Raw genomic sequence first — 12,664 nt, 5'->3', positions numbered from 1 at the left:
CGCACTCAATGCACAGAGGGTTGCTGGTTCAGAGGGTGTCAATGGAAGCCCACATCAAGTTTTTGCCCCGGGCCCAACACGTGGCCGAGGCAGGACATGCATGACTGAGCATCTCTGTGCCTCAAGACCAGCTGAATTTATTGAAAGTTATATAATCCCCTTAAATCTTGATGATATTAAAATAAATCTTTCTTAATGAGTTAGGGTGGGGAATATTCAATTTACTCTGAGTTGTTGAAATGCAAATATTTTGTTGCATTTTGGTGGATTTTTACAAAATCTTCAAAAATGCTCAAAATGCCAAAACAGTTATAATTTTATTTAAAAACCCTCATACAAGAGTATATTGACTATTTAATGATCCAGAAAGGAGTCACGCAACAGTTTAAGGGCTGTTTATGCAAGTAGCTTGAAACTAATGATTTATTTCTATAACTGCACAAAGTCGCAGCGAGTGGAATCAACAATCTGCAGCTTTGGAAAGATTTATTTCAAAAGTGATTTATCTGTCAGTCAAAAGCAAAGAGATGCATCGCGAGTTGTCAAGATGTTTTGAGTGAGATCATTTTGGGTATGAAGTGAAACCTTTTGTGGAATAGAAAACAAGTTCAGCCTCTTCTTCTTGATATGATGTTTCTAAGTAGAGCATGAGAGACTGTTGTGAGGATCCCTGGGTGCCTCTGGAGCCCAATTTGGGTGTAAATCTTTGCTGATGTAAACCATCAAACATTGATGGTCCAGCTGGACTGCTGTGGAAGTGAAGTCTGAAGCCAACATAGTTCTTTCTTTCTTTCTTCCCTTCTTTCTTTCTCTGCTTCCTGAGCACTCCTGCTCTGCCTCTGTTTATCCTCAAACATCCCCTCTTGTCAACAGATTAGGACTGAACCCCGCTGTCTCTTCCTTTCTTCATCTCTCCCTGCCTCCATCTCTCTGTCTTTTGGCCTGTCTCTTTACATCTGCGCCTCTACTCTATTCTTGTGACGGGAGAAAAGAGTGGGAGGAGGAGGAGGAGGAGGAGGAAGGAATGGAAGGAAGGAAAAGAAAGTCTGTGTGTGTGTGTGTGTGTGTGTGAGAGAGAGAGAGAGAGAGAGATGGGACAGGTGCTTGCAGTGCAAGAATTGCTCTGCTTGCTTTGCTTGCATGATCAGGCTGCGAAAATGTTCGGCTCAAGCAGAAAGTGCTGTTCAAGAATCGACTGTGTGAAACGGGGGCCTCCTCGCCTGTGGCTGGAGCGGCGCTGGCAGCACAGTGTCGGATCACAGTGGGAACAAGCTACATCGGGATCCCACACGTGCAGACTTATATACGCGTGCAGGGCTGAATGGTAATTACAGGGGCCTCGCAGATGTGTGGTCAACCACACAGAGATGTAGATGGTCTGTGTTGAATAAGCCAAGCACACCACTGCTCCGAGCGGCAAATCAGGCCTCTGAAGGGAACCGTTTTGATCAAACATGGGCTACAAATAGTGTTAAGCACTCTAACCTTATGGTGAGAATGTTCTCAGTTTGAGTGTGTACATCTTCTGATAATTTTTTTTTTGAGGAGGTGCTTTGGTTTTCTCCCGCATTTAAAAAAAAAAAATGTTTGAGATGAATCGATGACTCTACATTGACCCTTCACCTCCAACAGGAGGTGTGGACAAGGGATGGATGATCAAACACATGCTTCCATCTCTCAGTAGTTTGGCACAACAACAACAAATGAATCACGACTGAAATGAATCTTCCACACATTATCTATTCAATAAGACGCTTCAGTTCTGTCCTGTTCAAACATCAATACTTCTAAACAAGAAAGATTTACTCTCAATCCTCCATCCATCTATCTTCTACAACACTTTACCCAATTTGGGGTGGATGGGGGCGATCTCATGACAGGACTCACACAGAAAGACAATCACATACACCAGCACACAAATTCACAATTATTGACGATTAATAGTCAATAATTAATAACAAATGCATGTTTTTTTCTGACTTTGAGATGAAAACTCATGCATGGGATGAGAAAGTTATAATGACTTAGGTGAAAGTTATAATGACTTACTGGAGGGGAAAAAATCAAAACACCTAAGCAACAAGAAGCAGCGATACAAACTATATATCAACTGTATTTATCTTCCAATGCTTGTTTATTTTGCTTTTATATATTGCTGTATCATTCAGGCTTTTCCAGATAGATTTTAACATGACAAACAGGAGTGCTTTGAAGAATTGAATGGAGGACAGATTCAGGCCACAATTACATGCACTTTTTGCTTCAGAAAAGTTTCACGATAATATGGCAGCCCCTCTTTAGCCTCCAGTCGGAGCTGCAAGCGGAGGGAAGCGGGTAGAAGACAACTAGAAGAGTCCGACCGGGCTGAGCACACATTAGGCTGCAGCAGCTGCGCGTACAGGACGGATTCACTCTGATCACATTTACAAGCTTACAGCGGCTCAGCTGGAGACGCTGATCTGCTGCTCCACTCTGTTTCTCCGTCGCTCTGTTCACCGCTGCTCGGGTTCTCCCGTCTCTCCACTGCTCTGCTGGTTCCGCTGCTCAGTTTAACTCTCTTCTCTTCTACATTTCTTCTGTTCTGATCTTTCTCCGTTCTCCATTTGTTCTCCTCTATTCCTCCTCTGTTTCTGTTCTGATCTTCTCTGTTATTTTGTGTTCCACCCCATTAAATGCTCTTTTGATCTGTTCCCGAGTTTTTTTGTCCTCCATTTCTTTCTTCTTTTTTTTTCTCTATCTCGACATTGTTATTGTCTGACACTGGTCTGTTCACCACCTTTTCATCTGATTTATTCCCTTTTGTTTGGCTCCTCAGTTCTTTTCCTTCTTGTTCATTTCTCTGCGTGCTTTGTTTTCTTCTGTTCTGTCTCTAAAGCTCCATAATCCAGCCTCGCGAATCTACTTTACCCATCTCCTAACAATAGCTTGTGGATTCCAAATGTTTTCAGCTCCTAAAGATTACCCGCCTGACTGTTATTTGTTGTGATATTATCAGATATAATCTTACACATTTCACCCTGATCTTGAGCCTCAGCTGTTCAGACTCTTCCCACCATGTGTCTCGCCACCTTCTGCCATATTGAATAAGGCAATAATAATATTCTCTTCTCTTCTCTTCCACTCAGGTGGTCACCTCTGCTCCAGCCTGGGAGCTCCTTTGACTGTCTGTCTGGGCTCATCACCGTCTGCGGTTCATCACACCGGCGGCCTGCGGCACGAGGGACCCAGGTGCTGAGGCAGGTACGCACATGCAGCTCGTGCGCACACGAAACACGCAAACACACACATATATATCCCCCCTATATATGCATGGGTGAACTGTTCACAACAGGCCACCGCAATTAATCACCTCGGTCTGTGGAGGCTGACTGCCCTCAAACACAGACGCATCCACTGACTGAGGCTTGTTTTTTGCGCGTGTTTATGTGCATGTGTGAAAAGCGAGAAATTGAGGAGTCGATCTATCAAGGTGATCGATAAACAGGAACATTAATATTAGTAATGGGAATCTCCTTCAGTCCAGTGAGTGCGTCGCCGTCTTTAAGGTGAAATATGAATTTTCTTGGCACCTGAACGTTTGCGGCGCGGGGCCGCGCGCTCTGACACGCGCATGGGGGGGGAGACTCTACCTGCATGCTAAGAGGAAGACTCTCTGGTCTCTATCACACACACACACACACACACACACACACACACACACACACACACACACACACACACACACACACACACCACACACACACACACACACACACACGCACACACACACACACACTTTTTCACTCTCCACTTTCACTGCACACACATACACACATTGAGGGGGAAAGCATGCACGTCCCAGGCGTGTGCACATGTGTGTGTCGAAAATTGATCCACTGTGACTCTTGTTAAAGCCCAGCGACCAGACCGTGCGTTGAATCGTCGCCTCATCAATCATCCCTCTCCGGCTGGCAGCTTATGCGCAATGTGTGTGTGTGTGTGTGTGTGTGTGTGTGTGTGTGTGTGTGTGTGTGTGTGTGTGTGTGTGTGTGTGTGTGTGTGTGTGTGTGTGTGTGTGTGTGTGTGTGTGTGTGCGTGCGTGCGTGTGCGTGTGCGTGCGTGCGTGTCTGTCTGTCTGTCTCCCGTGCGCGCGTGAGTGTGACCCACACTGCGCTGTTGTACGTGTCAACCAAATCTATCTGTTCATGCGTTTCAAAGGTCACGTCAAAGCAATGTCGTGTGATGCTCCACATCTCTCCCGTGAAACGCGTATCTGGGGAGGATGAATGCAGCGCGTCTGGCCCGCTTGTGTCCGCGGGGCGCAGACCCTCAACACCCGCCGCTTGCGCTCCCCTTGTGCCTGTGACCTGCTGTGGTGATGATAATGCTGTCCAGGGCAGCACACATCCTTTTGACAACATAACACATCTTCACGCAGACGCGCATGCACTCAATTCCAGACACAAATGACACAGAGCGCACAGGACAACAAACAAAAAAAAGGCAACAGAAGGAGGAAAACACTGAGAAGAAACTTGCTCGAGGTCTTAGCCAGTTCACATTGTGTGCTTTAAACGTCACTCACCTTGGTTCAAAGTGATCGCCAAAGTTATGATCCACAAGGCTGGCATGGTTCAGCCGAGCGCATTCAGATTCCTCCCCTCGGCTCCGACTCCCCAAAAAGACACCATCAATTCCTCCCGGCCGGGTGAATTTCTCTCCAATCCTCTTTGAATCATGAGAGTGAAAGAAGACAAATTCAGAGGGGGAAAAAATCCGATCACACTCTTCCTTTCTTCTCTTTCCTTGAACTGTTTTCCTCTTTTCCTGTGCGTAAAATCATTCAGTCTCCACTTTATTGGGGGGGTGTTTCTCACTCTGCGTCCCCTTCACTCTCTGCGCTGTGGATTCCCATTTAAACAGGACTGAATTCCTCTCTCTCGCTCTCCCTTTCTGTGTGCTCTCTCTCTCTCTCTCTCTCTCTCTCTCTCTCTCTCTCTCTCTCTCTCTCTCTCTCTCTCTCTCTCTCTCTCTCTCTCTCTCTCTCTCTCTCTCTCTCTCTCTCTCTCTCTCATACAATCAGTGGCAAACACCCCCTCCCTCAACTACTATGACCACCTCCACCTCCTCCTCCGCGACTCCCCGTTCCAAATCTGCGCTTTAGTCTTCAGAGAACGAGGAGGAGGGCGCCGCGGCGGCCATGAGGGGAACTGCGCTCAAACCACCAGCCTGCTTCAATCACAACTTATTGCACACTGTTTTCTTCCAAATCATTTAATAAACAAAGTTTTTTTTTTTTAAACAAATTGTAGGCATTGATTAAAAGTACAGTCAGATTGTTTTTGCACACATGAATCCCTCGCTACTGTATAGAGCATAATGGAAAAATGTGATCAATCCCAGAGGGAAATGTTTTGCTCCACATAGAATACATAGAAGAGAATGCTAAATATCAAATAATACAGGATGCAATTAAATAATATCAATATGTACAGGCTTTATAGTGACTCATATAAGCATAGAAAGGATGACAACAGAAAACACAAGATGTACACTCCCTGCCTAGGTTAAACTATATAATGCCAAATTATATGCTAATAATATAAATCACTGAAAGCATTTCAGTCAATAATACACACAATAACAAACTGAAAAGCCGTAAAATTACACGGACTACCAAGTCTTAGGCAGCCTAAATGGTTAATTAAAAAAACAATGTCACCAAAATAAAAGTGTTCTGGGTCGCTTGACAGTCCACTCTAGAAACTACACAGACAGGGGGTTTGGATTAGCTGAGTTTTTCCATCACTAAACTATAAAAAGAGTCATGAATATTCACTGTATTGATGTTTGTCTGTGACTGACCACAGGAAATTCACTGTGACATTTTCTTACATTTTTGATTTGCTGTCTTGCAGCGTTGCTCAGCACAGAATCAGATCACACAGTGTTTCCAACCATGAGGAAATGAAAAGTTTGTTCTAACAAAAGTTTGATTCACAAAACGTCTAATGGGGGATTTGAAATTGTAACTGCACTTTTTAATAAAGCGGCACTAAAATAATGCTTAAAAGTCCTGTATATTTTATTATATTCAAGTTATTACTGCGTGCAAACGTTGTTACACATCATTTTGGGGTGTGACACTTGTTTAACGCACGTTTTTTGTTGGTTTGATTCAACGTAATTCTTTAAAGAAAACAAATTTTTACAATCAGTCTGTGACTGGAATTGTCACTGCTTGCTGCAGAATTAACTGGTAGTATATGTACAATGTGAGGCGGTTTATAAACTTTCATGTCACGATAAACATGTGGCACCAATTTCTACCCAAACCACAGTTCAGACTGTCTGTGTGGGCGAAGGGAAATTATAAGAAGACTGAGATCCAGAGACTGTTCAGCAGAAGTGTTTCATTGTTGGAGCGAAAATAAGCAGAATTATGGAACAAGTGCAATAAAGTTATGAAAACCTAGTGTTGTAAATTTGACCAAATCAGCCAGCAATTTTATCAGTTTTAGTCCCAAACGGAATTTTTGTTTCCCACAGGAGACATTGATGTACTATATTGTACTGCCCTCTGTTGGACGCTTTCTTAAGCTGCATAGTATATCGTTTGTAAAAAAAAAAGACGCAATTTCATTGAAGTTTGACATCAGGAATGTTTCACACGTTTTAGTTTATTGGGCCACATTTAATCTTGAGACTAACTTTCAAATTTAAACTTTAAAGTTTTTCTTTGTTGTGGCACAGAGTACATGTAATGAAAATATCTCTATTTTCACAAAACCAATTACTATGGAAAATGAATTCATTCTCAACATAAATCAAGTTTTAATAAAACTTTCTGGTGCAATATACAGTGAAGTGTCCAATAAATCTGCTTCTCGCTGTTACATTATGCATGTTTTTACAAACTAGCCCTGACAGGGACGGCAACAAGGTTGCTTTCTTTCATGGCATCATCACTAATATCTCAGCTCAGTTCTCATGTCCATTACTCTTAAAAAATTTGTTTTAAAATCAGTGTTTTCATTGACATTTTTTCCGTTTGCTTGGTGGCTTGACGTAACTGATTGGAGCCTCTTGATGGCCAGTTTTGGCCTACGTGACACATTTTACACTCCTGCTGTATACCAGGGGTTTTCAGAGTGGAAGCAGCACCCCACCCCTCATAAATAAATAAATAAAATCTTTTTTACAAGGTCAGATAAATTAGTTAACAAATGTTGAAATTGAGAGGCAATAAGAAGCATGAATCTTCTTTGAATTAGAGACATCAGACATTTAAAAAACCAAAGTGAGACACATACCCTCTCAATTAGAATTTCTCGTGGGAGAAAATAATTAAATGAAAAAAATATTTGTCTGAGAAAGAGCATTCCCCAGATGTCCAGACTATTTTCTGTTTCCGTGCAGCTCTCTTGGGGATTCAGCCCACTCTTTGAGAACTACAGATTGATACAGTATATTATGGGCTGTATGTTTTTGCCCTCACTGCATGGTCCAAAATATCCAGTTTGAGTCCGGGCTTGGTGACCTTTCCATGCTGAGTTTTCATGTTCACCTGAACATTTCCTTGCACAGTCCACAATTTTGTTGAAGGTTAATGGACGACTCTAAATTGCATGTCTGCGGTTGTCATCTTCTCTGTGTTTGCCTTGTGACTGACCAACTGTCTGGGGTGTAAACTGGGTAATATCACTACCAGTGCTTGTGGAATTTGTGAGCATTAATAATGCATCTGGGGCAGCTGTGGCTCAGTTGCTGGAGTAGGTACAGGTTTGATTTCAGCCCCCCCCCCCCCCCCCCCCCCCATCCACATGTTGAAGAGTGCTTGAGCAAAACACTAAAATTCAAACGGTCCCATTGGATGGATAGAGTGCCTTTTTAATCAGCCATTGATTTTTGGGCAGTGGTGGTCAAGTGGCTACAGAAGTGGAAGGTTCAAATCCCACACAGACAGGTCACCACTGTGTGTCCCTGAGCATGACCCTTGAACTCAGCCAGCCACCCGGAGTGCCGTAATGCTTGAAAGAAGGTGGGTCGATGCGGGGAAAGAGGAATTTCTCCAAAAGTCTAGCATCCAGTGGATTTTATACAGTTTTGAAAAACATTTCACGTGTCATCATTTCAGAACTTGACAAGGTGAAATTTGAATTTCAGATATAACAAAATGACCAATTCAAGCTGAAATCCAATTCTGAGATGTTTCTGAGTAGGAAGAATGAGCAACAAGGTGGTTGAAATTAACCCAAAGGCTTTTTTTATTGAAGTCAACAACTGAACTGGCATTTAAACAAAACAAAAGAAAGAATAAAAAGACACGGAAGAAAACAAAACGACACAAAAGCCTGAAACAAAACAGATACCTCATGAATGTAACAGCCAACAGATGCGAGACCCTCCACTGCATGCGGCCGGGTCTCGCCTTGAGGACATCATCAGCCATGGCAGCCTACAAATGAACAAACATGACAATACTAGTCCCATGTGATATGGAGATTTATTAAAAAGGAAGACTTTTCATCCGAAATCATAACACCAAAAACAAAGACATCGTTTTAGTCACCCAAATAAGAACATTGTGAATGCAGCACATGTAAAAGTGTCTCCGGAGTTTGTTTGGGTCAATTGATACACACCTCACACTCCTGCACAAACACACATATACACACACACCTGCACATACACACACGCACACACACACATATGTACAGATACACCAGAGCCTCAGACGTCTCGCCTGCTGTGCATATTCAACAATGTGCGTGAACGTGTGTGTGTAATTAAAGTGTGTGTGCAAAGTGTGTATGAGCGCGGTTGTAAAGAGTATCCAATAAAGGCAACACTATTTACACGAAATTAAATAAAAATGGTCGTTGGGGAAAAAACAACCAAACAAAATATGTAAAAACTACATTTCTGACCTTCAAGTGTTGGAAAACCCTAATTTCAAGAAATTTTTTTTTAATTGAAAGTAACAAATTTATAATTATGCACACCTTTCACAAAACATAATTCAAAACGTTTCATTACTCTCCAAAGGAAAAAAAAATCGAATCAAATGAGTGGCAGCTAGTGTGCGATCGCCTGACGATGAGTTGGTGAGTGAAGTGACGGGCCGAAAGACTCCGACTGACTGGAGACGGAGAAGAAAAGCTGTTGTCTGCTGGCATCTGGTGACAGCTATTCATTACTGCACTGATGCAATGGAATATAATTGGACCAATATTCAGCGACACTGCACTTCTGTGTGGTTTTTAATGTAGCAGTGGTGGGGGTGGGGGTAGAAAAAGCTGAACGAGTTCTACTTGGTCAGTTGCATCAGTGTTGAGGAGGTACAGACGGATTTAACTGGGACACAGACTGTGTTTGCAGATCAGAGACCAGCAGGGGAGGTCCGCCTGGCGGCCTCACGTCTCATGGGAGCTGTCTGCACTTCTTCTCATCTCTGGCACTATCTACAGTTTCCAACCATTCCTCATGCAAGCTACATGCTAGCACATTAACTAAGACGAAGGACAGGACGATAACTTACAGGCAAATACAGGTCCATTAGTTTTTCTTAAAAGACACTACACTTTGTTGAGTATGAGGCATGTTTTCCTTTCTCCATTCGCAGAGCAGAATTAGACGGGCGTTTAAATACAAATTAATGGCGACATCTTCAAAGTGGACAGTTGGCTCGGCGAGACGGAGCCGGACCTCTGATCTGCAGACGTGACGACTGTGACGAGCTGACAAGTGTTGCACAGCGATCTCCACTCAAAACAGCTCTGAAGGTTTAGAAATAGTAATCCTGGTTTTCAAACCATCCAGCACACATCCAAACAGATTTCAAGCACTGCTTAGGCTGACTACAGCATCAACTTTTCAATCCCAAATTCCACCCAAGAAGTCTAAGGAAAAAAATATATACATAAAACAAATGAAACGACAGCTGACCTTGCATCAGGTCACATTACCTTTGTAGTGTAGCTAGCTTATAGAGATTCTAGCCGAGGCTACTTCCTTTCAAAGTGGCCAGCTAGGTAGCGGTTCACAACAGTATGGGTGGGGGGGGGGAAAGGTACGAAAAGCACAGTCCCTGAACGTTCCCGAAAAAAAAAGGTATACAAAAAAATCTATCACAGACTTAACTGTCTACGGGTTGACTGACAACAGCAAATGGATTCCTTTTCAGAAACACTTCCAAAACCTGCCGCGGGGGAGCCGGCGGCGCATGTTGGCAAATCTAGAGGCGCTACTTCTACGACACGTCTATGTGGACTTCGCAATGAAAGACCTTCAAGGAGAATCGGACATCGATCGGAGATGGAGTGGGGGAGACGAGGGGGGAAGGAGTGATGGGGGGAGGAGAGACGGGGGTGAAGGTGGATCAGGACGCAGACGGGATGATTGATTAAAGAATGAAAAGAAATGGACGAGCCAAGCGGTGGGAGGGGGGAAAAAGAGGAAGAGAGTGAGAGAAAGAGAGAGAGGAGGACATTTAAGTCTCTAAATGACTTTCTTCAGCGTTAGTGCGGCCCGGACTCGAGCTCGGCATCCTGCCCACCAGACCAAACCTTGGCACGTGTGCAGTCTGGAGCCCAGAACCTCTTAGTTAGATTGCAATCAATTCCCATGACCGGGCCAAAGCGGAGGGTTCCACTGCCAAGACGAAGTCCCAACCTTAATGAAACGCTGTTCGTTTATGGGAAACCTTTTGCTAAGCTGGCCAACGATTCCTGCTCGAGAGAAACGACCAATGGAGCGTTTGTCATAATGTGTGTCGGCAGTCCTGTTTGGACCCGCGGCAGGAAAGCAAGCAAGCATTATTTTCACCTCCTCCAAGCACGGAGGGTGCCAGCCTCTTAGCGGAAGTCGTGATGTTACTACTCAAGGACTTTTAGCGCCAGGTGGCCTCGCCGAGGCGAGCTGCTCGCCGTGGGAGGTGGGCCCGGTGAAGGTGAGCGGAAAGGTTCAGCGGGGCCAAGTGGAAAGAACACCACATCGGTCCAAAAAGCACAAGCAGCGGTACTCCAAGTAAACTCCCCAAAACACTTAGGACACCTTTGGAAGCCATGTTCGACCCAGGGTTTTGCTACGGATTAGTGTTTGGGAGCACAGGGGTCAAGACAAGACCAGTACAGGGGAGAAAATGGCAGCACTGAATGCAGCACGCAGAGAGAGGAAAATGAACATAAAAAAAAAAAAAAAATGAACAGCATTGAAACTACACCTCAAAATCAGAGCAGGGGATGCAAATTAGATCCATCGACTTAGACACTGTAAACTGTTAACACTGACAGTAACACACCGAGACACTGAGGAGAGACATCCTCTAGTAGGTCCCCAAAAAACAGAAAAAAACCTGAAGGAAAACATTCTTCATACAAATATTTGCAGTTAAGGTTAGTTTTCATCGCAATAACGTTGTTATTTTTCATCCTTTTATTTTTTTCCCCCCAGATATTGATATTTTTAGTCTCTGCATTTCCACGCATGTAATAAAAACAGGCAGGCTTTTTTTTTCTTTTTTTTTGAGTATATAAGTTACTGTAGTGCTTGTAACGCACCGTAAATGGGATACAGGAGAGCTGTAGACAGAAAGAGAAGAGGCAAAGAGAAAGGACAGACAGAAGGTAGAAACAGGACAGAAAGAGAGAGAAAGTGTGTATTTACAGCACACCAAACATGTTCTGTCAAGTAAAAAGAATGCTATATAATTCTATATATATATTTATATATATTTATATATGTATACTGGAGCCCCTTGGCTTGGTATAGCACAAGGTGGGAATGCTAGTTTTGCATGAGCGTTGCATGTTTTATGTGGAAACTTTGATGGCAGGGTTTTTCGAGGACGCGGGGGGGGAAAAAAAAAGTTTTTGTTGATGGCATAAAAAGATTAAAGTGTGAGAGAGGAGAGATTATGTTTGCCGGTAATGATTTTTCTTTCGATGGGTTTTCTTGCCGTGAGGGTGTTTACAGAGAGATTCCGCCTTGTTAGACGGAGAGAATGAGCACAGAGAAGTGAAAGAGACAGACCTGGGTTTGGCTTGAATGTTGAGGAGGCGTGTTGTGGGGGAGGTTTGAGAAGTGAAATGTCAGCTCTCGATGTCAGAATGTGACTTACAATTTTTGAGTTTTCTTCCCTTGGCCCCCCCCCCCCCCCCCCCCCCCCCCCCCCCCGCGCTGACAGTTAGAAACAGAATACAGTGTAAAAAAAAAAAAAAGAGAGAAAGAAGAAAGAAAATGTGTTAATATGTCAGGTGGGTTAGTAGGAGGCTCGTGCTTGTTAATCTGAGCATCTACGAGCGTTCGAGTCATCGTGAGAAGAGGATTTTCTGCAAGAGCTGACTCATGTACATATGTTTGTGTGTGTGTGTGTGTGTGAGCGGTGTGGAGTGTGTGACTTCAGTTCATCCGTACGTCAGTGCAAAAATCTCACATCCCTGTATCAATGCAAAAGAGGGTAGTACAAGTTGAAGCTTGCTGCTTTATCCTGCCCCCACAGTTCCTTCCCTCCCGTCCCCCTCCCACCGAGTGAAGAACTGAAGAGTCGTGAAAACAAATGGAGGTTATTTCCTTCTCCCCCGCCCCCCCCCCATCCCCCCCCCACCTTCCTCTCAAACTCTACATCCTCCAAATTTTACTCCTCCTCGTCAACGCTCCTTTCCTCCGCCACTCTGTCTTCTAT

At 43.8% G+C, this 12,664-nt stretch overlaps 1 protein-coding gene across 1 annotated transcript in view; it reads right to left on the bottom strand.

The window, feature by feature from the left end:
- The window catches only part of kirrel1b (kirre like nephrin family adhesion molecule 1b), a 79,956-nt gene extending 75,266 nt beyond the window's left edge, over positions 1–4,690 (bottom strand). The window contains exon 1 of the mRNA XM_080503205.1: positions 4,565–4,690. Coding sequence (XP_080359331.1) covers positions 4,565–4,610 — 46 coding nt within the window. The 5' untranslated portion in view covers positions 4,611–4,690. The remainder of the gene's footprint in view (positions 1–4,564) is intronic.
- Positions 4,691–12,664: the final 7,974 nt, after the last annotated feature.

Source organism: Blennius ocellaris (assembly GCF_963422515.1).
Source record: "Blennius ocellaris genome assembly, chromosome: 10".
NCBI lineage: Eukaryota > Metazoa > Chordata > Actinopteri > Blenniiformes > Blenniidae > Blennius > Blennius ocellaris.
Note: the sequence above shows the minus strand (reverse complement) of the source record. Positions and strands in the feature narration are given on the sequence as shown.